At 37.4% G+C, this 25,286-nt stretch overlaps 1 protein-coding gene across 3 annotated transcripts in view; it reads right to left on the bottom strand.

Moving 5' to 3' along the window:
• The window catches only part of LRRK2 (leucine rich repeat kinase 2), a 141,309-nt gene extending 118,273 nt beyond the window's left edge, over positions 1–23,036 (bottom strand). For 2 of the 3 annotated variants that reach the window (XM_028113159.2, XM_028113160.2), the window contains exons 1-11: positions 22,745–23,036; positions 22,396–22,481; positions 17,848–17,957; positions 15,234–15,322; positions 11,039–11,173; positions 8,667–8,801; positions 5,099–5,230; positions 2,801–2,920; positions 2,189–2,328; positions 2,016–2,095; positions 593–699 (exon numbers count right to left, since the gene is read on the bottom strand). In XM_028113159.2, the coding sequence (XP_027968960.1) occupies positions 593–699; positions 2,016–2,095; positions 2,189–2,328; positions 2,801–2,920; positions 5,099–5,230; positions 8,667–8,801; positions 11,039–11,173; positions 15,234–15,322; positions 17,848–17,957; positions 22,396–22,481; positions 22,745–22,898 (1,288 nt within the window). In that variant the 5' untranslated portion in view covers positions 22,899–23,036. The remainder of the gene's footprint in view (positions 1–592; positions 700–2,015; positions 2,096–2,188; positions 2,329–2,800; positions 2,921–5,098; positions 5,231–8,666; positions 8,802–11,038; positions 11,174–15,233; positions 15,323–17,847; positions 17,958–22,395; positions 22,482–22,744) is intronic. The other variant, XM_028113162.2, reaches the window with a different exon arrangement.
• Between the last annotated feature and the right edge of the window lie 2,250 nt (positions 23,037–25,286).

Below are 25,286 nucleotides of genomic sequence, written 5' to 3'. Positions count from 1 at the left end.
TCTCCTTAATAATGGAAAGCTATAAGACTTACACGTAAAGGACAAGTTTACCAGATTTTAAAATGGTGAATATCTCTCCACGAACTGCATTATTTAGAAAGTGTTCCTTAAAAAAGTAACAGGAACAGTATATTAAAGAAAATGGAAAAAAGTGACCATTTGGTACCAAAAAAAAAAAAAAAAAATCCCACTCAACACAAGGTAAAAGTCCATCAATGAGAAACTGGTTCATAAAATAGGATCTAGGTGTACACTGGGAAACTACATGGCCCTTAAAAATATAAATATGAAATTTTACATTTATCAGTACCAAAAAGAAAACATGTAAAATCTGCTTATAAAATTATTTATATTATCCCATTTCGGCAAAAAGTAGAAAATATATAGTATATGTCACATGTGACTACACACATAGAAATTCAGGGAAAAAATCAAAATGTTTATTTTCTTCTTTATCCTTTGGCCTATATATAAATATCTCTATATATCAGATACATAGATCTACATATTTGAATTTTAATAATATATTGTCTTTATAATTAAAACAATACAAAGTGTGTTTCCTCGTATTAAAAAATGGTGCACCCCTTACCATTTTGTTCTAACAGAGTCGACAATGCATTTGCAGATGCCTGGAAGACTTCTCTTGATGAAGAATGCATCAGCATGGAGAGCATCACTTCCCTATGAGCTGGGAACCTTTCACAAATTCAATCACAATATTACTGGTAATCTTTTTAATAATTAGTTCAAATATTCATGTATTATTATCTAATCTAACAACAAATAAAGGCATATAAACATTTCATGTCACCTCCACTTATAAGAGTGAATTATAATTAAACAGTTTTATATTTAAAAGATAGTTCAAATCCACTAAATACTAATAAATCAGTATTTCTCTGTTTCTTCAAAGTTGATAAGCAGTTGGGGGGGAAGACTCAGCAAATATATAAAGAGGTATTAAGAGTAAAAAGAAAAGTGAGAAAAAGAAGATAATGGAAACAAGAAAAAAATGAAAATCATAAAGGAGCATCATGAGTTTTAAAAAGTGTAGAGAATAATATATTTTCTTTTAATAGTGTATTTATTTTAAAGTTCGCTTATGGATATTGAGGAATCAGTGTGCTATGAGCTGAAATTTATAAACTGCATCATGAACCTAATCTCTTAAAAAGATTGCTCAAAGTGGATTAGGATGCTGGTTTAGCATACAGTTTTCAGAAGAATTACTGTTTCCTTTTCAAAATGGAGATGTATAATTAAATAGCATCTGTGTTATTAATTCTCTCCTGGTTGGCAATGGATCGTGATACAAACAGATTTTCAGGATTTGAGATATAGACTATTACTATTTAAGTTTCCAAGATAAGTCATTCAAAAGTCATCAAAAGAAGAACATACCCAGAGCAAACATAAGCATTTCCATAAAGCACAAAGGCTCATGGGCATGAAACAACTCTGATATACACAAAACTCCTGTTTACAGTTTGTGTCTTTGAGAAAGAGAACTGGTCTTATGAAGTTTGAATTACACTCCTGCAGAATGCCTCCTCAAGAGCTGACACCTACAAATAACCCTCTCAGGAGAAGACAGGTCAACAATGCCACATCAAGTGAGGAATCACTAAGGAGACCTCTGACCACATTGCATTCACGATATTGACAACCTGCTAACTAGTCACTGCAACAGAAAAGGTCACAGATGACTGCCATCTCTGTCACCTGAGATTAATTAACATAGCATTTTTAAATGATCAGCTAGAAAATTGAAAGTTTCTTTTCTCAATGATTCATAGTTTCTGAATGATTCTTGATTCCAAATCATTGGGCAATAACTCTCAAACACATCAGGAATCAAAATATTATATACACTCTACTATTTTGTGGCAGCACTTGAAACATATATGCCTATATCAAAAATATTTCTAACAATAAAAGTTACACAGTATTTTATATGGATCGATTAAAAATGTAATTAAAATTTTCTATCATATAAAATCAAAACTACTGACTGGCCATCTTCATCTCCAATCTTCTCATGTAAACTGTTTTGGTACATAAGGAGATTGTTAAGGGCCCAGCATGCAGCTTCCTGGATCAGGGGAGAAAAAAGAAACCTGTCAAAACATAATTTAATGAACAAACATAATTTTGAATAACTATAATATTTATGAAAGAGTACAACCTGCACGTGCTTATTCTTTCTATGCCAAGTTAACGCTTTGTAACAGGCTTCCAACCAGAATAATTTATCTTCTTCCTCATCATCAGTCTCTGAATTCTCATTCTTTTCCTCTAAATCTTGATTTAAGAAAATGGTCTCAGCTTGAAAAAATATAAATATATGACTTACTTACAGTTTGAATGACCAACATGAAGTCCATATTTTGAAACATTATGAACAAAGTGAGGTATTCCTTAGTTGTGGCCTTAGTTCATTATAAAGACTTTTTTAAATATATTACACACCTCAGAATACTGCTATTCCATCAAATGAGGAAGAGAGTACCAAACAAACCTAACAGATTAGAGGAAGATTAACTGAGATTAGCTGCCCAATAACAAAACTAAATCAAGGATGTATTTACTCATGTACGAAGTGGGAATGGTATACTTATCACAACAGTTAGTTCCCTTGAAACTATTCCTTAGAAAATGAATTACATTAGGACAGAAAAGCCAATTAACGATTCCTTCTCTACATACGACTTTCTTGTTATAATGATGTCTTGTTATAATGTTCACATTCAAGATCAAATGCAGCTGTAAAAATTTCCTTTTGAGTACAGTTACTTACTGAGGAGTGCTAAACAGCTGAGTGCTGCAATCTGTAACGTGGCGTTCTTTGAATATCGCTGCACAGCTTTCACCACAAACTCATGTACCTCATTTAATACCAGAATATTAAAAAAATTACCTAAAAGGTAAGTGAGATACTAGCTGAATGCTCATCCATGGAACTTAAATTACCTTGAATTATACAACAGTATTTATATCAATAAATATGAAGAGTGAATATTTTAATGACATTAAGATATATATTAATTAAAATATTATTTAAATAGCTATAAAAATATTAATTAAAATAGTTTAATATAATTGCATAAAGGTTTGAAAATTTATTTCATGCAGTCATTTAATTATCTTACTTAGACAAAGGAACTGACTGAGCAAAAATAGTGGTATGTTTGGGTTACATTAATTTTGTGTTCTTTCACTCCCTCTCATGTCATTATCATATAAAACAATGAGGTATCTGTTATGCATGGCTTTTGTACAAAACAGCTTGATTTTCTAAAGATAAGGGAGAAAACCTCCCTTGTGATTAAATGCTTTTGCCGAACCCTTCTTTCACTTAAAGGAATGCTGCTCAGAAAACTCGTTGGCATGCATCGTTTACTTGATCTTATCTGTGATGATCTTAGAAAAAAAAATAAGAGAATATTTCACCCCCTCTAACCCAAACACCAGGAAGAAGTCTCACCCCTTTCTACATTCACTTTTCTGAGAATCAACACATCATTCAAAAATCTAAATCCTTATGAGGAAGGAATTTGTAAATGATATTCCACCTGTATGTGCCTCCTTCCATTTAAGCTTATTTGTAACTCTCTTAACAGTCACCAGTTTCCTTCTAGAAGTAAGAATGAGGGGCGCCTGAGTGGCTCAGTTATGATCAGGTCATGATCTGGGGATCAAGACCTTTGTCGGCTCCCTGCTCAGCGGGCGGTCTGCTTCGCCCTCTCCCTCTGCCTCTTCCCCAGCTCGTGCTCTCTCTCTCTCTCTCTTAAATAAAAAAATAAAATCTTTAAAAAAAGAAGAAGAAAACTCCTATTTAGCTACAAGTGTAATTAAATGAACCCTGAGACACAAAGCCAGGATTGGAAAAGATCCTATATTATGAAAAGCCTAAAGCCCACACTAAATATTAATCAACGGCTTCAAAATCAAAAGGCAGTTTAATTAGGTATAGCTCTTCTCTGGGGCGCCTGGCTGGCTGTCAGTTAAGTGTCTGCCTTCAGCTCAGGTCATGATCTCAGGGTCCTGGGATTGAGTCCTGCATCGGGCTCCCTGCTCAGCACAGAGTCTGCTTCTCCCTCTCCCTCTGCTTGTGCTCTCTCTCTCTGTCAAATAAATAAATAAAATCTTTAAAAAAAAATTAGGTATAGCTCTTCTTTAACAACACCTTCTTATGTTCTTGCCTCTTTCACATTCACCCACTAAACAGACATACTCCCCGCCCTTAGAGGTCTGTAGTCTTGGAAAGTCATTTCAGAGGATTCTCTTCTACTTTTACCAACTTATCTAAACTTGGGTTGTCCCTTCACCTTCTTTTTCCCTACCATGCCACGGCCAACAACCGCTCTACCATTGACCAACTGTGTGACTGGGCAAATACCAGTGAGACTGGCCTTCTCTTACTTTCAGACAATTTATATGAAAATACATAGCAAATTATATAAGGCCTTTAAATGCATAAACCCCATAATTAGGTTACATAATTTGACAAAATGATAATTATTCATTGACTTTGGGTTTTTATTTTAATTAGGAAGAGAAAGTTAAGCTTCTTCTGGAACAGTAACAAGGCAATAAATTCTCTAGTCACTAAATGGGACAGATAATAATCTGTTAAGAGATAAATGAGGAAGAAAAGAAAAGCATCCTTATCTGAAGATCGAGTTAATGGCTTTTTAATACTGGATGGTGTTAACTCCATAGAGAAAGCAGGGAAAAGAAGTAGCCCGGAGTAGCTTTACCAGCACTGGTAATGACTTAAGTTGGTTGGGGCATTCTTCTGCTTTGTGCTTCACATTTTCTACATGTTATGCTTATTCTTTTGTATGTATCAACTATTGATATAGTTATACCTTAAATACACCACTAACAATAAGGTGAGACTTCTCTTTCATTATGCACATCAATTTCTGCCACTGCTTTTAAAATTCTAACCATGGCAGAACAATTTGCTATTTTACAATATTTCTATCCAATGTATGTCAATATGCTACTTATCAACACACAACATACATATGCTATATATATTTACATCATATAGACCACGATAATAAGTTAACCAAGAATTATAACTCACCTAATGTAAGCCTATGGAGCAAGCAACAACTCACTTCTTGAATCTTTTCATTGACAGGGAAAGCTTTCATGGCTTCTACCACAATGTTATAACACCTGACATTGCCACTCATGAGGACTTCAACATTATTGCCTAAATTTAAAGAAATAATAATTATCCAAAGGTAATAACAGGTAACAATTTCCCACTTGAAATATACATACAAAAACATCTTGTACATTTTGTGAATATTTGCCAGCAAAAAGGCTATACTTCCAAATTTAAATATCACGTTCTGTCAAATAGCTGTAAAAAACACTATGCTCATGCTAATATAATAGGATTTAGGACTCTTCTCTAGCATTAAGGGGAAATTGCTTTAGTCCTGTTTCTTCACTTACAAACAAACAAAATAAAGGGATAATTGAGAGTGCTTTTATGTAAGCCTAAAAATGTAATGTCTTGGCCATAAGTTTTCAAATAAATGCATTTGGAGCCTATTGCCTAATGAGGCACTAACTCCACTGGATAACGCCTTTTACATTGTTCCTTTCTCTCAAACCAACAGAAGGAAAATCAAAATCTTGTCACATAACAGAACGGCTAAAATCAACTACGACTTATTTCCTGCCCATTCCAGAAGGGCAGCAGAAAAGCAGCAGTGTCCCAGGCAGCAAATTCAAGCTTCCCGAGGCTCTGAAATAGAAGAGGAGAGGTAGGGGGGAAGCAGGGCACAGATGACTAAGGGACAAACACAGGTGAACCAGAAAGACAGGAAGGAATCTACTGGGAAAGGCAGTCAGTCAACAGAAAGAGTGAGTATATGAACCCACGTGGAGAAAACGAATTTGCATTTCTGAATGAAATGTTGACTATTATTAAAATAAACCAAAAAAAAAAAGGGTGTTTGCAAGACATTTTTCTGTCTTTTTTGGCATAACCAAACTAAACAACTGTTTCTCCAAAAATATATTTTTAATGTTTAAGTTGTATTTTAAAGAGCATTGAATATAGGAAAACATGTTCTGACAAAAGGAAATGGCTTCTGAAAATAATTATCTGCTTTTACTCAGAATAGTGGACGTGATTTGCTCTAAGACTCAGAAGCAAACATCTTTCAATTAGAATCAGTGTTTAAAACATTTCATTTTTCTTATTTTTAGTTGCTACTTTCTTTGACCTTTGCATTCTGAATCAACACATTCTTCACTGCAGTTATGTCAGATGGGGGTGGAAAACAATGAATTTCAAAGCAGCCAGCCCAAAACAAATAAATAAATGTATAAATATAACTGAGGAAAAGTAAAATGAAAAATATATTCGGTTTGTGGACAGCGGATGACTCAGAAATTTTGAAGTATGTCCATTCTCTATTATAGTGCAGCTCCATCTACTTTCAAATGTTCAATTTCCCATGGATAAGAAAATGATGGATTTTATAACAATCATAAGAAAGAGCATCCTTTCACAATGGGATCGGGTTTTTACTGAAGACTCACATCAGATTTCCATGTCTGAAACCATGTTGCATATTATATATACCATACTACGGTACACACGTAGGAAATATAAATTATGTAATAACACTGTCGATATTTTTACACTTATTACATACCAGGTACTAGTCTGCATTTTTCAACTTATTTAACCATTTAATCCTCACAACTTCGCATGTGTGAAGATGAAACATCACTAAATAAATGTGTGTGTATATCCTGTATGAAATGCTCATGTGCACTTACAAAACAAAAGTAGTAGATTCGGAAGCATGATTTTAGCCCATTAGCAGTCACTGGTAATATACACAGCAAATTAATTTCTTCTTATTTGTACTTTTTTTGTGATAGAAGTGCCTAAATTTCAAAGCATCAAGAAAATGCTAAACAAGAATCATTATAAAGTTCAAACTTCATCCTGTGGCTTTTCAAGCCTTTCAAGATCTGCTTATGTTTCCAGCCTCATCCACTGACTCTTATCAAGCCCTGCCCCCCACCTCCCTTAAATAACACAAAAGCACTCAGGGCTGGACATATGCATAGGTGTGTGTGCATACACACATGCACATACACACACAAACACACACTCTTAAGTACACAGTTTACTGAACTACTTTTATCCTTTTTAATTATTATTTCTTTTAATTTAAATTCAACTAATTAACCTATAGTGTATTATTAGTTTCAGAGGTAGAGTTCAGTGATTCATCAGTTGTATATAACACCCAGTACTCATTACATCACGGGCGCTCCTTAGTGTCCATCACCCAGTTACCCCATCCCCTCACCAACCTCCCCTCCAGCAACCCTCAATTTGTTTCCTATGATTAAGAGTCTCTTACGATTTGTCTCCCTCTCAGATTTTGTCTTGTTTTATTTTTCCCTCCCTTCCCCTATGATCTTCTGTTTTGCTTCTTAAATTCCACATATGAGTGAGATCATATGATAATGGTCTTTCTCTGATTGACTTATTTCACTTAGCATAATTCCCTCTAGTTCTCTCCATGTCGTTGCAAATGGCAAGATTTCTTTTTGTGTGTGTGGCTAAGTAGTATTCCATTGTATATATATATACCACATCTTCTTTATCCATTCATCTGTTGATGGACATCTGGGCTCTTTCCACAGTTTGGCTATTGTGGACATTGCTGCCATAAACATTGGGGTGCAGGTGCCCCTTCAGATCACTACATTTGTATCTTTGGGGTAAATACCTAGTAGTGCAATTGCTGAGTCATAGGGTAGCTCTATTTGCAACTTTCTGAGGAACCTCAATACTGTTTTCCAGAGTGGCTGCACCAGCTTGCATTCCCACCAGCAGTATAAGAGGGTTCCCCTTTCTCCACATCCTCGCCAACATCCGTTGTTCCGTCTGGTTAATTTTAGCCATTCTGACTGGTGTGAGGTGGTATCCCATTGTGGTTTTGATTTGTATTTCCCTGATGCCAAGGGATGTGGAGCACTTTTTCATGTTTCTGTTGGCTATTTGTATGGCTTCTTTGGAGAAATGTCTCTTCATGTCTTCCGCCCATTCCTTGATTGGATTATTTGTTCTTTGGGTGTCAAGTTTGATAAGTTCTTTATAGCTTTTGGACATTAGCCACTTTCATCTTCTTGAATGCACTATGCTCTCTCTTGCTCCAGGATCTTGATACTTAACGATGTTCCCTGCCTGGGACACTCTGCCTGCACTTCACCTCAGTCATCCCTACACACAGAGCTCTCATCATTAAAGTCTCTACTAAGAGACCTTGCCTCCCTTCTTGTTTCTCTCATAACCCCAGGTACTTCTGCCAGTACTTGCCTTATAATACATTGTAATCACCTATATTATCTATATCTGGCATGGTACCACGGGCTCTGAGGAGGCAAGAAACATGTCTACATTTTCTGCTACTGTTTCCCAGCACCAAGTGCTGAGCCAGCTGCAGTACCGTATCAATAAATAAAAAATAATTAAATTAATAAATAAATAAACAGGATTCCCATCTGCAAGTTTCTACATAACAAAAAATAATTTTAAATGCACTCAGAAAGGAGATAAATTGTAATTTTTATATACAAAAAAGAAATCATGCACATGGGGTACTTACAAGGAATTGCTAGGGAATGTAAACAGTGCAGCACATGAAGCACAATTTCCTCTTCATCTTTAAAATTTTTTAATGCATTAAGCAAGATCATATAATCTTTATTCTCAACAAATTCAGTCAGCTGCTCCTCTGAAACTAGAAAAATGAAAGACAAAATGCTGAAAAAGCTTAAAGATGATATAAGATTTTAATTACTTAAAAATATAATATTCATGTCAATCATATGAGACACAGTAAATACAAGAGACATAAAGTTAAAGATGCGTATTTCAGCCAAACCCTTCTTAAGAATTTTATAATGGGGAAAAAAAGCTACTGAGATTAAAAGAATTTCTTTTTGATCTATATTAGTTTAGTGTTTTAAAATGTAGAAGTGTTAGTGACCAAATAATTCTCAGAAAAACAAAATTATTTATAATTTCCTTTGGGAAACTGACCAATGACTAATAAAGATAGCCTACTGCAAGTGACTATATCACAATACTTAAAAAGGAGTGGTCAATGGTACACTGTTTAAAAGCAGCTCAGTTCAAAAGGGGTGAACTTTAGCAAATGACAAGTAATTAGACTTTGAAGTACTCGGTCTCAATGGTCTTGATTTCATCAGAGATTATTATAAATTTTCATAATTAAAGTCTTTTTAATCAAGCCAATGAGTTCCATTTGGAGTCATTTTATTGGGTGGGTAGCTCAAAAACATGTATACAAATCTGGTTTTTCTAGCCTGAGAATAGCACAGACAAAAACGCTGGAAAACATGGCACACTAGATCAGCATTACTTTTTTGTTTTTCAACTTGATACCAATGCTCCGTATAAAATGATGTGAAATTGGTTAGGTTCTTCAAATAAGTGAGGAGTATCATGGAACTTTCTCATTTTATTGAGCAGTTTCCACAGTATACTTCCAAATTGGGGAAATTCACTTTACAGGTCTCAGTAAGTCCCAGAGAACTTGATAGTCCTAAAAAACTCAGAAATTTTTCTGCTCTATATTTAATCAAAATACTGTCAATACTGACAATATTTCTATTGAAAAAGAGCTTCCTTTTAACATTCCCTAGTCCTTCTCCATGTGTCCTGGATGGGACCCACAATGCTGGCCAGAGAGCCCTTCTCCCATCAACAAGAATGTGCCCTTAAACTGCAACACAGAAGGTAACAGACCTCTGAGACAATGGAACCTCAAACTCAATTCTGTCCAGCTCTTATCAAAAGCTTAGTTGCAAGATAAAACATTTATAGAAGATACCCCAAAAGACATGCAGTTCCTTGACTCCTCACTCACAGTAAACCTCTTCTCTGCCAAGCCTGATCATCACAGCACTGGGTTCCAGGTCCATGCTGTTCTGACACTCGACAGTCTCTTTCACTGAAATACACTTTGTACTCTTTATAAAACGTGTGTACTTTATCATCTCATCCAGGGAAACCCAAGAGAGTATTTTCCCAGGTCTCCCACGACCCTGATCCCTTCTCCTGATAAATGGGTTTATTTTTATCTCAAGTAACTTCGTAACAGGCAATGTTTAACTCTTCTTTGCCTGATAGAAAGGAGAGAGCCAGATTTCTGGTCCATGCCTTGACAAGTATACATGATCTGAAGTCACTAGTAAATTTAACCAGGCTTTACATTATTTTCCCTTCACGCATTTCCTCATCCATTTTTTTCTCCAGTGTACTATAAATATCTGTAAGCTGTTTAAAGTCTTTTTGAAATGAGACAAGAATTAAATAGTAGATGTTGATCTATTCCATTCCTGGAGATGCCAGAAACTCAGGTGGCAAACTGAACTACAGTGAGGGTAACTAGCTGTGTGCCCACAGACAGGTTACTCATGTCACCTCTCACATCTATACCCTCATCAAGTCAGTGGAAGGACTAATGGTTCCAACCAACTCCAAAATTACATGATAATCTCTGTTGTCTTAGTCCCATGAGATAAAATACATATTTGTCTTTTTCCTAAGGGACACTCTGCAAACCTTCTGGTTCTTTATACATAGTCTTCAGCAATTTCTAAAATCCCTGGAGATGACTCAACATCATAAATCCAAATTTATTCTATGCTTTGACTTTACAGTTTTATTTTTTCTTTCTTAACACCTACACATCCAGTTTGCAAAGTGAACCATAAGTCTTGTTAAGCAATGGAAGAAAGTCTACTACATTTGCATAATTTATAACCCATGAATGAAATTCATTCCACAAAACAATTTTTCTGAATTAACCCCATTATTTATCCTTGACTGATAGCCCCCCCTTCTTCAAAAATAGTAAAATTTTAGATACCTTATTATCATAATTATATTCTACTTTTCCCTTGCTTCTTTTATAAATATGAAAATAGAGAATCTGACATTTTTAAATACCTCTTTCAAACAGCACACGTAAAGCTTTGCATCCAAGTTTCTGGACTTCGTCATTGGCTGAAAATGTGCGCATGGCATCAAAAATTAACAAGAAAACATCACTTTCTTCATCCAATATCAGCAAAGTGATTTTGCCTATTTTGAAAAGAACAATATGCCCCAGATAAATAGCTGTTTCAACATTTAGTGTGTTGATTTTTACATGAGGACTATGAATGGTTTGTGAACTCTTCTTGATAAACCACTTAATTACCCCAGATGTTAGACCTATCAAGCTCTATAATCTTTCTAAGTGAAATAAATTCCCAGTATACTTTACTCTATACTTACTCTATGATTCCTAATCAATACCTATAGCCAAGGTCTTTTGCTCTAAACTCCTGAAATGTATCTATCTGCCTCTTAGACAACACCATCTGAATATTCCATGGGCACCCTATATCTAGCCTTCTTCTGTTCCCTGTCTTCTTCAGTGATACCATCATCCAAGTTACCCAAGAGAAACTACCAAGTCATCTTCCTTCTTCCATCCTCCCTCTCTCTTCGCACCGTCTGCTCAACCAAGGAATTAACTCGTTACCAAGTCCGTCAAGTCTATCTTCTAACTAATCTTGAAAATTCCCTTTGAAGTAGCAGCCACCCCCCTCCCCACATTCCTATTGCTTTCAGAACCTCATCATCTCTCACTTGGAATGCAAACACAATTGTTTAATGCTCTGCCTGGCCCAAATCCCTCCCTAACTAATTTATCCCCTGCATCATATTTCTAACACCAATGTGCTCCTATATATTCCTTGCTGAAATCTTCTCAGGTCTTTTCATACTGTTCAGTCTGTCCAACAAGACCCTTCACAAACTGACTTCATGTATCTCATCAGCCTCACTCCCTCCATGCACTGCCTTGACTCCAAACATGCTAAACTCCCTACTCATGACTTAACGTTTTCTTTGATAACCCTTCACACTTGCACTAGCTGTACAGAATGCCCTTGCCCCTTCCCACTCCAAACATATTCCTGCCATAATCCGAGAAATAACCACAAACAGCACCTACTCTGTCAATAAAAACAATAGTACTGGAATAGGAGCGGTAGTAACAGTAAACACGTGTCTAGCACGTAATGTGTCTTACACCGGTTGAAGCAGCTCACTCCAACACATGTAAAAACCCACCATGACCCCATAATGTAGGTGCGATCCCCATTTTAGAGATAAGAAAACTAAAGCACAGAAAGGTTAAGTGACCCAAGTGACTTTGTCCAAGTTCCAACAACTAATAAGAGACAGAGCTGAATTACTTAGCAGTTTATGTCCATGCTCCTAAGTTCTTTGAATGAGTTTAGCTACTCTCTTCTCTATGTTCCTGTAGTGCTTTTTATCATATCCCAGTTATAGTACTTTTCTGATTAAATTTAAATTTCTGGGGTACCTTCGTGGCTCAGTTGGTTGAATGGGCAACTTTTGGTTTCGGCTCAGGTCACGTGGGATCAAGCCCCGTGCCCGGCTCTGCACTCGGCACAGAGTCTGCTTTGGATTCTCTCTCCCTCTCACTCTCCCTCCAGCTCATGCTCTCTTTCTCTCTCTCTCTCTCTCAAATAAGTAAAATATTTTAAAAATAAGAAATAAATTTAAATTATTTCTCACACTACTATTTTTTTTAAAGATTTATTTACTTATTTGAGAGAGAGCACTCGTGCATGAGTAGGGGGAGGGACAGAGGCTGAGAATCTTCAAGCAGACTCCCCGCTGTGTGTGGAGTGTGAGGTGGGGCTGGATCCCAGAACCCATGAGACTGTGACATGAGCTGAAATCAAGACTCCAATGCTTAACCATCTGAGCCACCCAGGCGCCCCTCTCACACTATTTTTTATGTCTTTTCTTGTCCTGTCCAATTCAGGAGCCACTAAGCACATGTGGCTTTTTAAACTTTTAAATTAATTTAAATTAAATAGAATTAAAATTTAGTTTCCCACATTTCAAATGTTCAATAGCCACATATGGCTATTTGCCACGACACTGAAAGGTGCAACATTTCCTTCGTTGCAAAAACTTATACTGGACTGTGCTGCTGGACTGTGCCCTTCTCTGTTGCAGGAATTTTGCCTCATCTGCCTTAAGAGTTCTCCAGAGGCCAGCACAAAAGTAAATGCCCAATAGCTATTAAATCCATTAACTAACAAACCAAACAATAAAAACAATCCATAAGTTAACCTTTAATAAATATCTGAGATGAACTTAAAACACATTAAAAACTTCCCTAACAGCGTAAAATTCTAAATGTTACATGGAAGATATTAAATTAACCAGTCTTTTCAAGACACGTGTCAGATTTCCTAAATGTCTGCACGTTGCTGACTTCAATATATTCCAGTGTTGGGAAAATTCTTCTAATTCATAAACTCTCAGTTTCTTGTCCATAGCAAATGGAGAACAAAGGAAAAAGAAAAAAAGGCTCCCAAGGATGGGTTTCAAATAAATCATGGTTAAGACTCATTGGTGCACCCCATCATGTATTTTAATAAAAGGCTGTGGTAAAGTGGTGAGAACCTTCTGGCCTTTCCTACTCCTATCCCTTCATACTCTGATCTTCACCTGCCTTCTTCCTTTCTCTTTCTCTTATCCAGTCTTCATTGTTTAGTAGGGCCGATGAGCACATTTAAAATCTTCCTACCCGGGCGCCCGGGTGGCTCAGCTGGTTAAGCGGCTGCCTTCGGCTCAGGTCATGATCCTGGAGTCCCGGGATCGGGTCCCGCATCAGGCTCCCTGCTCGGCAGGGAGTCTGCTTCTCCCTCTGACCCTCTCCCCTCTCATGCTCTCTCTCTATCTCATTCTCTCTCTCAAATAAATAAATAAAATCTTTAAAATCTTCCTACCCCACAGATCCAACCCCCACCATGCCATCTTCCCAGGTACCTGTAACTCTAGGTATGCTGTTCTCTTGACCTAAAGCACCCTCTACCACTTTGAGAGGGAAAACCACTCCCCATCATCATGCTTAGCTCCCTGTGAGCAGCCTTTCTTCTCAGAACCTTAGCAAGTGTCCATCACAGCAGTGATCATAACTACTGCACCATACCAAGATTCTTTGTTTCCAGGTCAAGCAGAAGTGTCCTCAAGGAAAGAACCTGATATGTGGACTCAGACCGTGGTTCTACTAGTTACTGGCTGAACCAAACTCTTTGTGCTTCCATGTCCTTCACTAGAAAACTCTGATCAAATACCTATCTCAAGAGATGTTTTGAGGATTACATTTTTAAAAGCATGTGAAGTATTTTACATGTGAAGCCTGGCATCTAGCAAGTATTCAAGAAGCAGTGCTGTGTATTTTTAAAATATTACTATTATGTCATACCCTAGAACATATAGAAAACATATTAGAGATATAATAGAGAAAGATATAATAATGACAAGGACCTATACGGCCAACAAGCTAATGGGAATGTGACATGCGGGACCAGACTTTGGGAGCAAAGCTGGGAAGAGAAATTAGGTTCAGGAATAATATATAAAGGTGATGCTTAAGGTCAGGATATTGGGTGGGATTTTTGAAAGAAAAAGAGTGGAGAAAAGAGATAAGGAGAGGGGCACCTGGGTGACTCACTTGGTTAAGCGTCCGACTCTTGGTTTCAGCTCAGGTCATGATCTCAGGGTCATGGGATCAAGTCCTGCATCAGGCTCCATACTCAGCACGGAGTCTGCTTGTCCCTCTTCCTCTGCTCCTCCCCGCTCTCTCTTTGCTCCTCCCCCCGCTCCTCCCCCCATTTGTTCATGTTCTCTCCCTCTCCCTCAAATGGATAAATAAAATCTTTAAAAAAAGAGAGAGAGAGAAGGAGAGAAAACAGAAACAAAATTTTGGAAATCACTGATATTTAGGTTATATTATATTCTTATATTTTAAAAAGACATTAAAACACATTTGGTAAATGGTTTAAAAATTTTTTTAGGGGCGCCTGGGTGGCTCAGTTGTTAAGTGTCTACCTTCGGCTCAGGTCATGATCCCGGGGTCCTGGGATCGAGCCCCACATCGGGCTCCCTGCTCCGTGGGAAGCCTGCTTCTCCCTCTCCCACTCCCCCTGTTGTGTTCCTGCTCTCGCTATCTAAAATCTAAAAGATTTTTAAAATCTTTAAAAAAAAAAATAAATAAAATATTTTTTAATCTGAGTCAACATTAAAGATATACATGTGTATATACTACCTGAAGTTAGAAGGAGATCTAAGGTCTTCAGTCCAACTGTTAACAGGTTTACACTGGCATTATGAACTGTTAGCATTTTAAGAATCAGTCTGTAATTAAAAACAGAAATCAAGGTAAGAGTGAATTATCATACCTAGATGTTTGCTTTTTTAGATGTTGTGCTTCACTCACCTATATTTTTATTCATCTCATTGTATTTCATTCCCTAAGAAGCTCTTGTGCATTTTTCTTCCATTAAAACTGAGCCAAACTTGTAACAATTAAGAGGGAAGTATTATGTCTCAATTAAAAAGTTAAAACTTTTTTCTCTGGATGTTCAAATTCAATTACTAACTACTTTCACCCAACTCCATATCTAAACTATCATGAGGAATTATATACATCAAGAGATCAAGCCCATTTTTATATTTGATAAACTTGTGAATTATACTTTATGTACGTTGATATATTAAAATACAGAGATGTAATAAAAATGTTAGTTTGTATATATAAAGAACCCATATAAATATTTAAATTATTGATTTTTACTATTTTTGAAAGAGAAATTGACAATATTTTATCAGTGAACCTAGTACCTCAACAATATTCAATTAGTTAAAATTCATTCAATTTAAGTCTCTAAGTTAATCAATTCTAAAATATACGTGGTTAGCTTCACATCATTCGAAGAAGACAGAGCCTGGTGACATCCACAGATTCCCAAGAAACTTGCCACATGGTCTCCAGTCGGCAAGGTGAGGAATTGAGGGACCCTGTCCCTTTACTTCATCAATTAATTCTCTTCCAACCCATGTTGCCCTACCTGTCCCTGCTTCATACCCACTGTTCCTGACTTCATCTCCACATGAAATTTCTTCTTTAGTACTGTAAACCTTTGGTGGAAAGAAGCCCTTAAATACAGGGAGATTATGTTTCACAATAAAGTTTGCTGGGAATGATCTAATATGCTCCACTATAGAAAGCAGTGTTTCTACCTTATTCACACTACTTCAGGCCTAAAGTAAGAATATAATAAATATTTGATGAACAGGGTGAATGAATGAATGACTAAATGAGTGCATGCGTGGCTGAATGAATGAATGAGCAAATGACACTCCCCACAGAAATGTTTATGTAATTTAATTTGAACAGTGAGTTTGTACTAGAATTTGACTAGATGAGTTTTCTAAAACTCCCTAAGTTTATAGATTGCTAATCTTTGGGGATTTTGGAAATCTGCAACTAAACCAAGGGACACACAACATTTCAATTACTAATTACAGTTATATTTCGTATCATTCCTCATTAAATGCTGCATACTTTAGAAGTGACTCATAGAGTTTCAGAAATTGTTTGGAGAGGGCGCCTGGGTGGCTCAGTTGGTTAAGCAACTACCTTTGGCTCAGGTCATGATCCTGGAGTCCCAGGAACGAGTCCTGCATCGAGTCCCGCATCGGGCTCCCTGCTCGGCGGGGTGTCTGCTTCTCCCTCTGACCCTCCCCCCTTTCATGTGTTCTCTCTCTCACTCTCTCTCTCTCAAATAAATAAATAAAATCTTGGAAAAAAAAGAAAAAGAAATTGTTTGGAGATGAGAATATACATTAACTGTAAATATGCTCTTTTCAAAACACTCTTTAGATCATGGAAACTGAAGAACAGCAACACATAAAACATCAAAGATGGAAAAATGAGTAAGCACGGATATGCTCACCTATGAACAAACAGCTCTTATGTGTTTCAATTTGCAACTATGGCTGATAGTAATAAACAATACAAAGATGTAAAATTTAGTTTTGCACAAAATACATTTTCCACAAGCTATATGTCATTGGAAGCAATAGGTATTCACTTCTCTGTGGTAAAGAAAAGTCACATTAGGTATAAAGAACACCTAAAGTTAATAAGAAAAGATAATTTTTAAAAGTCAAGGGAAAAAGTTATACAAAAAGGATTTTCCTGGAAACACATTTTTCTTCAGAAAATTTATTCTTAACTAATTATGGCTAAAGAAGTGGTCTCATCTATGAAATCATTATGTTGCAAACTGCAGTAACATAGCTGGTAAAAACAACTATCAAGATTTGACTGCAGATGTGCTGAAAGGTAATTTCCTCTTTTTTCTTCATTTTGAAAGCTGTGGTTTAAGCTCGTAAGTATATATGTATGACTATATATATAAACGTACTTTTTAAAGACAGTAAAGCATAAACTTCTAAATTACTACTTACAGAACCAAATTTTAGTACCCATATTTTTTTTTAAGAACTAGTAGTTTGTATCAGTTCTACTATTAAAAAGTAAAAAACTTTTGTTGGTTTGAATTCAGAAGTAGTCATCAAAAATCTACAACCTAACCAATTGTATAACTGCATTATTATATTATTAAAACAATAATAATAGCACCTGACATTCTACCTCAAATGTCAATTTTCTACCTCAATTAGATAATATACTCCCGAGTTGAAAGAAATCTCTCTACAAATGTAAGTCACTGATTTGAGAAAAAAAATCTGTATTTTAGAGGATTTTACCAGATTTGCTTGGATTACAAATACATGATATATCAAGGGCAGGATTGTCATATGTATGGATAAACACTTAATGAAGTTTGTTTTTACGTATCTGTCATACTTACTGGTGAACCCCAAGTACTTCCCAATCATGTCCAATATCCTGAGGTCCCATTAAGCTTTGCATTGTATTTGGACAGATTTCTATCAATTTGCAAAGAAGGGACCAACCCACCTGAAAGCAAGAAAGGCAAATATTCACATTTTTTAAACATGCTAAAAGAACATATTCAGTCTCTTTCATTCTTACTGGAATACGTTACTACCTATTTTTAAATAATTATTTTAAAACAAAATGACATCCTAAAATGCTTACTGAGGAAAGCAAGCCATATATTTAAAATACATCTTTCTCCAAAAATCATACCAAAAGGGCATAGAAAAAAATATTAGAGCATTCCTGAATGATGAATTTAACAGATATGCCTATTATCTAAATAAAAAGAAATAAAATAAAATGAAACCAAAAAAAAAGTTTAGAGGACACACCAAGATTATGAAGTACAAGATTTTTAAGTCACATCTACCTGACAGAATTTCTTCTAAATACTTAAGATTTTAATTGTAAGGGGGAAAATTAAGTGATTAGGAATGGAGGCTAAAAACAAATTTTTTTTAATTAAAAAAAAAGGAATGGAGGGTTAGGGGAAGTTGGAAATTTTGATAGCAAAGTAAAGACTGCTCCGCAGGTAGGGTAGTTAGAATGACTGGCAGAGAAAAGGAATGGTCTGACCAGTATAACGTCTGGTACAGGAAAAAGAGAAGGGCACTATAAGAAAGAGAGGGGGTAGAATTGCTCAATGGGTCCCTCCAGGTTTCTTTAGAATATCCAAATATGATTTGATGAGATGTGGACATCAAAAATATCCCTAGACTTTTTCCCATTTCCAAATGAAATGTGATCTTACTGATGCATTATATATACAACTTTTTTCAATCTGTTCATACATGATGCCAACTTGAATAAGCTGCTCTTCTGAAAAAACACGATTTTTAAAAATACAACTTTTTAAAAAATAGGGTATTTGAATTTCAAACTAGAGATTAAATTTAACTCACTCTTCCTGTTGTATATTCCTCTCTACACTTGATCTAAATTTAAGGAATCTTCCATTCTTTCTATTATATTACAGAACTAGATTTGATATAGTCAGAAAATAAGAAAAACGAAAACGTATAAATATGTAGCATCTAGAGATTCATGAAAACGTGTCTAAGTAGGATGTGTGATAAATATCGATACATGAAGCCTGACAGCGAGAGTCACTGTCAGAATTACCCAGAGAAGGATACAATATAGAAAAGGTAGGACTTGAGCCAGATTTCAAAGGAATTAGAAACGTGGTCATGGTCATTCAAAATAGGGAAATAGAAGACTCTGAAACTGCTAAGCTGTGAGGAGAGTGAGGGGCCAAGTGGTAAGGACAGTGCTGCAGGGCAAGGCTCTTGCTAGACAAGACCAGACACAGAAGTGGAGCCCAGTGATGCAGAGCCGGATGACAAGGTGAGCATTTCTATGCATCCAATAAGGAATAATGGCACAAGTTAGTTGTTTACAAGAATAAACAAGGGCTCTTTCACAAGATAAAAATGATTACACAAGATCTCTTTACAATATGATTTCTGAATCTTTTCTGGATTAAGCATGAACTGCTTTACTCTGTCATTACATCCTTTTACATAATTTCAAACTACTTGAAAAGGCAGCAATTTCTGACAGCTATTTTTACCTATATTTAAGTAGGACATCCTCCTCCACGTAAGCCGAACAGACATTGACAATCCAGCTGTCATAGAAACCAGCTATTTTCGTGCTTTCATAAAATACATGGAGACTTTTTCCCCAAGTATTTAAGAAAATGACATTTGGAACAGCTTCCGGTGGGGAATAAATCATAAGTCACTAGGATGCTCTACTCATTTCTGTACCTGCATGACTGACTCAAGGAGAAAACCTGTTTCGTTTTGGTTGGTGAATAAGCAGCATCAGTAATTGCTTTGCAAAAGGATTGAGGCAACTGAGCCTCTATGATTAAACAGAAATCACTGGTAGCAGAGCAGAGGTAACAACTGATCCATTAATCTACTCAATTAAAAGCTTATCTTTCAAAGAGAAGGTTCCTATCCTGCCCAGTTATAATACAATTAAATTGGTAGTTTCACATTATTATAACTATTCTGGAAACTCAAGCATCTAATTAATGCACAATGGGAAAGAGTCTAGGGGTTAAAGAAAAATTCAGTCACTTTCATTTATTTCGTTCTCTTACTTCAAAGGCTGAAACTTGTGGATAAAGACAAGTAATGTAAAATTGAGGAGCACAGAGAAATGATGAGATGACTGGCAGAAAAAGGAAACTACAAGACAGCTAGCCTAACTACCAATTCTCTAAAGACTGTCATTTATTACAGAGCATTAATAAGATATAAAAAGACCTTGAAAATACAAATTTGGAGTCTGTAGTATCACGTGAAATGAACTCTAGAAAAAAACTTAATATTTACTTTTGAATTTACCTTACCTTCTTAAATTCATCATTCGGAAGTTTTAAGTCAGCACTTCCAACTAACTCAAAATATAAAGCATTAAAGGATATGTATATTAATTACACCACAAATGTGAAGAAAATTGGAGGAAAAAACCTTTCTTTTAGTGTAGTATTAAAATATCAGTAAAGAGACCCCTTTCTACATCCCTTTGATAAGACCAATGATAATTAAAATTGATAACATAGTTGTGCCTAGCATGGCCACAGTATTTGTAACAAACCACTGTGCTTCTTACTTGCACGAACAGCTTGTGAATTCAGGATGTATGCTGGAAAGAGATTTTGAAGTATGTGAAGACTTGAGTCCTGGCTCTGTCATGAGCTCCATGGTCCTAAATGAGCTACTTAACTCTGAGGTTAAAAATGTCCAGTGAGATTTCTGAGAGAGCAGTGAGATTCCAGTGAGAATCCAATGATGTAAGACACACAACAGCTTTTGCAGACGAATACATGTACAGTGCTGAAACGAATAATTCTATTCCATTAAAGAACTGTCAAAAGACAATTCCTTATTTTCTTGCATACTTTGTCTCTGGTACCCGCCAGACAAAATATTAAGTGACATTCCTAGCTACTCCAGACAAACACGTCCAGGCTTGGACAGCTTCTAAAACAAAGAATGAAGCGGTGGGTCTTTTCCAGCTTCCCCTGGGTTCTCAAGTTCAGCACAGCCTCCTCTGGACCCTGCACACCAAGCCCTCCAAGGGTCCTGTGGGTTCTGAGTGGCACCCAACAGGGGAGCTCTCTATACCAAGCATGGAATCCAAGGGATAGAGGCTGCCAGGCAAGGCCCTTCTGAACACCAAAGCAGAGGCAAGGAAGAAGGGATGATGTAGGAGAGCAGCAAACACAATGGGCCAGCTTTAAAAATGTGACTCATATTTCATTGGCAAAATTCAGACTCTGGATGCTAAAAGGAACAGTGTCTTTATCGTGCCTCCCATCTTTTCATGATTTTGTTCGCTAACTCCCTGAAAATCAATAGTCCGATGGGAAATATTTCGTGGAAGCAAAATTAATATAAGCATTTATCCCACATTTAAATGTTCTCATATAAAAGAAGTTAGGTACATGGTTCACCCAGACAACACAGAGATGAACATAAAGACGAAGGCAGCTAGATATAGATTTGGAGATCCAGATAATTCTTACGTCTGTCTAGCCTCTCCAGCAAGTAATAAGAAACACTGGCTTTCTGACTACACCTTGAGAGAATTCAAAGTTCAATTCTCTTTCCCATCAGGACCCAGCGACATGCAAATGACTGGTTTCAGTTCTCTAAATCTCAGAATCTACAAAGAAAGTTAATATGTTAGGCAATAATTTGTTTTAACTGTAAATCATCCTTAACTATCACCTTAGGACTCTTTTTTTTTTTAAGTATATTTAAGCTATTTGACAAATTTCTGTGTTTCCTATGGTATAGGTTCTAAGTTTCACTTTTATATTCAGTTTATATGAAAAGAGTTGAAAAATACAAATATAAACTTATAGGAGAACGGTAAAACATCATTTTCTTTAGATAATACAAGGTACACTACAACTGAAGTCCAGAAATCTGTTTTCCAATTAAAAAAAAGAAACCTTAAACCTATGAGAATTTGCCAGTTACTTCATTTCATTAATTTAATTATTATTAATTTTTATTACTGTTAATTATTCTCCTTTCCCAAACTATTCACAATGGTGTCATCTCTAGGACATGCTGTACATTGGTAAGATTCTTAGAATAATTTGATTAAATGCTGATGCCGATGAACTCATCTAGCCAATCACAGAACTAAATCTCAACCCATGATTATTCCCGCCCACCACCAACCATATTTTGTAGGTCTGTTGTACAAATTTACTTCTACAAAACAATCAGGGAGCACTTAGTGGGCCCTTTTACATCATTAACATTTGATAATGATTTGACAACGCTTCCTTCTTAAAATCACAGTCTGTGGTTTGTGAAGCCGAAAGTCAGAAATAACCCAGAACCTCTGGGTATATAATACTGACAGAAAAACATCTATTTCCGAAAAGAAAAGGGAAGGGGCGACATGAAAACAACTCCTTTACCTGCTGCACACTAGCGACTCTCATATACAAGTCCAAGACGATCAACACAGGCACGTGGACTTTTTTGCCTTGAAATAACTTGGAGGCTGGAAAAGAAGGGGGTGAGGGAAAAGAAGCAAAGTCACGATTCACTCACCCCTTTTGGGTCTGAAACGGGGGGTGGGGGGGAAGCAAAAGAAGTGAGCGCAAGACCTTCCTAAAATTCTCAGCTCCTCTCTTCCCTAAGGAGAAGAGAGTCTGTGGCTTCTCAAAAGTCCAGGTTTGTGCAACTCCGAAGTGCGAGGGAGAAAGTTTGCAAAAGAGGCGGGGGGGGGGGGCGGGGGGGGGAAGTTTCCTTGCGAATGATTACCGTGGTCGGCGTACGTGAACACCAGCATATCCTCCAGAATTTGGACCAGGGTCTCTATCTGTTTTCCTTCCTGCACATTGTTCAGTCTGACTATCAACTTCTTCAGAGTTTCCTCGTCCTCCTCCTCGCACCCCTGACAGCTGCCACTGGCCATGATGGACTCTGCTCCAAAGCGACCGTCCCTCCCTCACGAAGGCCGGCTGCGCCGGGAAGGGGCAGGGGCGCCGCCGGGGCTCGCGGGGACGAGCACAGCTCACTGCCCGCAGCCAGCGCTCCCTGCCGGCCCCATCCGCACCCACGCCCGCCTGTTTATGAGCAAGGCGGCGGCTCCCCGCCCTGCCCTCCCTCTCCTCAGCCCTCCTCCTCCTCGGCTTCCTCCTCCCCCACCCAGGCCCCAAAAATGAGCTCAGTGGCCTGCGCGAGGCTCTGCCGAGGTAGGGATACGCCGGGCAGAACCGGGGCGGGCCGGCGGGTCGCGGCTTAAGCTGGGCCTGTCCGGGGTGACCGTGACCGTGGCCCCCGCGCGGGCCCAGGCCCGGTCCCCGACCCCCGGAGAGCGCCGCCTCCCGGGACCGGATCCCGTTCGCCGCGGCGGTGCGGCCGGGAGTCCTGCTGGAAGAAACTGACTCAGCGCACTCCCGCGGAGTCCCCAGGCCTGGAGCCCCGCAGCCGTGGCGGGAGGGGGCGCGCGGTCAGCAGCCTGGCGGGCTACCCGCCCCGACCCTCCAGCCTGGGCTCCTGCAGCCCCGCGGAGGGTCTGCAAACTAGGCAAAATAAAAAATGAAAGCCTCCGCCTATCTCCAGATCTAAGAATAGAAACCTGGGCGTTGGGAAAGGAGGACACCGCCCAGTTGGCCCCTTTTAGGAAAATATGTTCTTTAGAGTTCCCCCTATAGGGAAATGAATAATTTCCCCCCAAGGATGGAAAGAGATTTTTGCAATCAAAATATGCCCAGCTAAAGGCTTTTTTCTATGGTCGTTGTGGCATTTGGTAGGAGAGCAAATAATTCCCCCCCCCCTTGGTTATCTAGAGCTCTGATGGCCAAAAGTCCACTAAAATTAACTTTTGAAAATTTGAGTTTGCACTCCGCAGGGTCTTGATAATTGGGGCACACCAAAGAATAATCAGTTCTCAGCGCCATTTAAAGAAAAACACGGGGTAAAGGAAAAGATGAAAGCAGAAAACCAGAAAAGGTGAAAGATACAAACTTCAACATTGATCCCTTGAAATTTAAAATTACTTATAAGTGTCTATAACCCTAAAGTTAAAAAAATAAAAAGAACCAAAGTAATGTGTTTTTCAGGAAGAGAAACCTAAGCAAGAGACACTGTAGACAAGGCTGAACAAAGATTATCTGTTGCCTTCAGATTATTTGTCCTGGGAGTCATTTACAAAGAAGAAAATTGGACTGAAACTTAGTACTTCACAATTTTAGATGGTTTGTTTTCACTCTCTTGCCTCATCTGATGATAATTCTGAAATGTGTGAGACAACTACTTACCCTTCTTTTGCTAATGAGGACATTGAGATACAGTGTTGATAAGAGAAGATTATTGTCTGAGTTCACAGATAGAAAGTTGAGAGCCATGACTTAAACCCAGGTAGATCTCCCAATGCCAAGCTGAAGGTTCTTCACACTCTACCACTGTAATCAAAATGAACGAGGCTACCCTAATATATGCTAGTAAAATTGCACATTCTAATTCAACCTCGATATTATGAATATGTTTTATTGTCATAAACACTTTTTATCTTTTATAGGCACATCCTAAAATTTACAGTCGAAATGATAGAATGGCTAGGATTTAATTCAGAGTAATCCAGTGGTGGAGAAAGGGGTGAAATGGGTAGAGGTAGAGATGAAATGATACCACTTTTGAAAGGACAAAGTGGGAGAATTGCCCAATTAGACATTGAGTCAGGACCTCTATTACCTTTGGTCAATTTCCCAGAGGAGGAGAAAGTGTATGACAACATCTTCCTATGAATTAGAAAAATGCATCTCTCATTCCAGACAGACACAGCCCTATGCCAGGGTGTACAAAGCAGGATTTGGGGTTCAGACTGAACCCATCCCTTCAGCCTGGTATCAGATACTAGGCATAGTTTGTACAATATATGAAGCAGTGTGTTGAGTCTTATTATGGTGCTATAGGAATTAATTGGCATATTAATGGCACAGCTATACAAAATGACCAATGAAAGAGCATAGAGAACCCAGAACCCAGAAACATACCCTTACATATATGGAAATTATATATGAGCAAAGTTGCATTGTATATTGGTGGGAAGAGAATGGACTATCTGATAAATGAAACAGGTCATTAGTTGTAGAAAAATATCAAATCATACCTCTTCCTCACACCATATTAAAAAATACATTTCATGTGGATAGAACATTTTTATATGAAAAATGAAACTAAATGCTTATGTCTATTTTATGACCTTAAGGTAGGAAAAGATAAGACATAATCATCACCATCCATAAAGGAAAAGGTGGTTACATTCAAATACATTAAAATTTAAAATTCTGCCTATAAA

The sequence above is a fragment of the Eumetopias jubatus genome, unplaced genomic scaffold (genome assembly GCF_037043125.1).
Source record: "Eumetopias jubatus isolate StellerSeaLion01/CBP00866 unplaced genomic scaffold, mEumJub1_p1.0 scaffold_8, whole genome shotgun sequence".
NCBI classification, from domain to species: Eukaryota; Metazoa; Chordata; class Mammalia; order Carnivora; family Otariidae; genus Eumetopias; species Eumetopias jubatus.
Note: the sequence above shows the minus strand (reverse complement) of the source record. Positions and strands in the feature narration are given on the sequence as shown.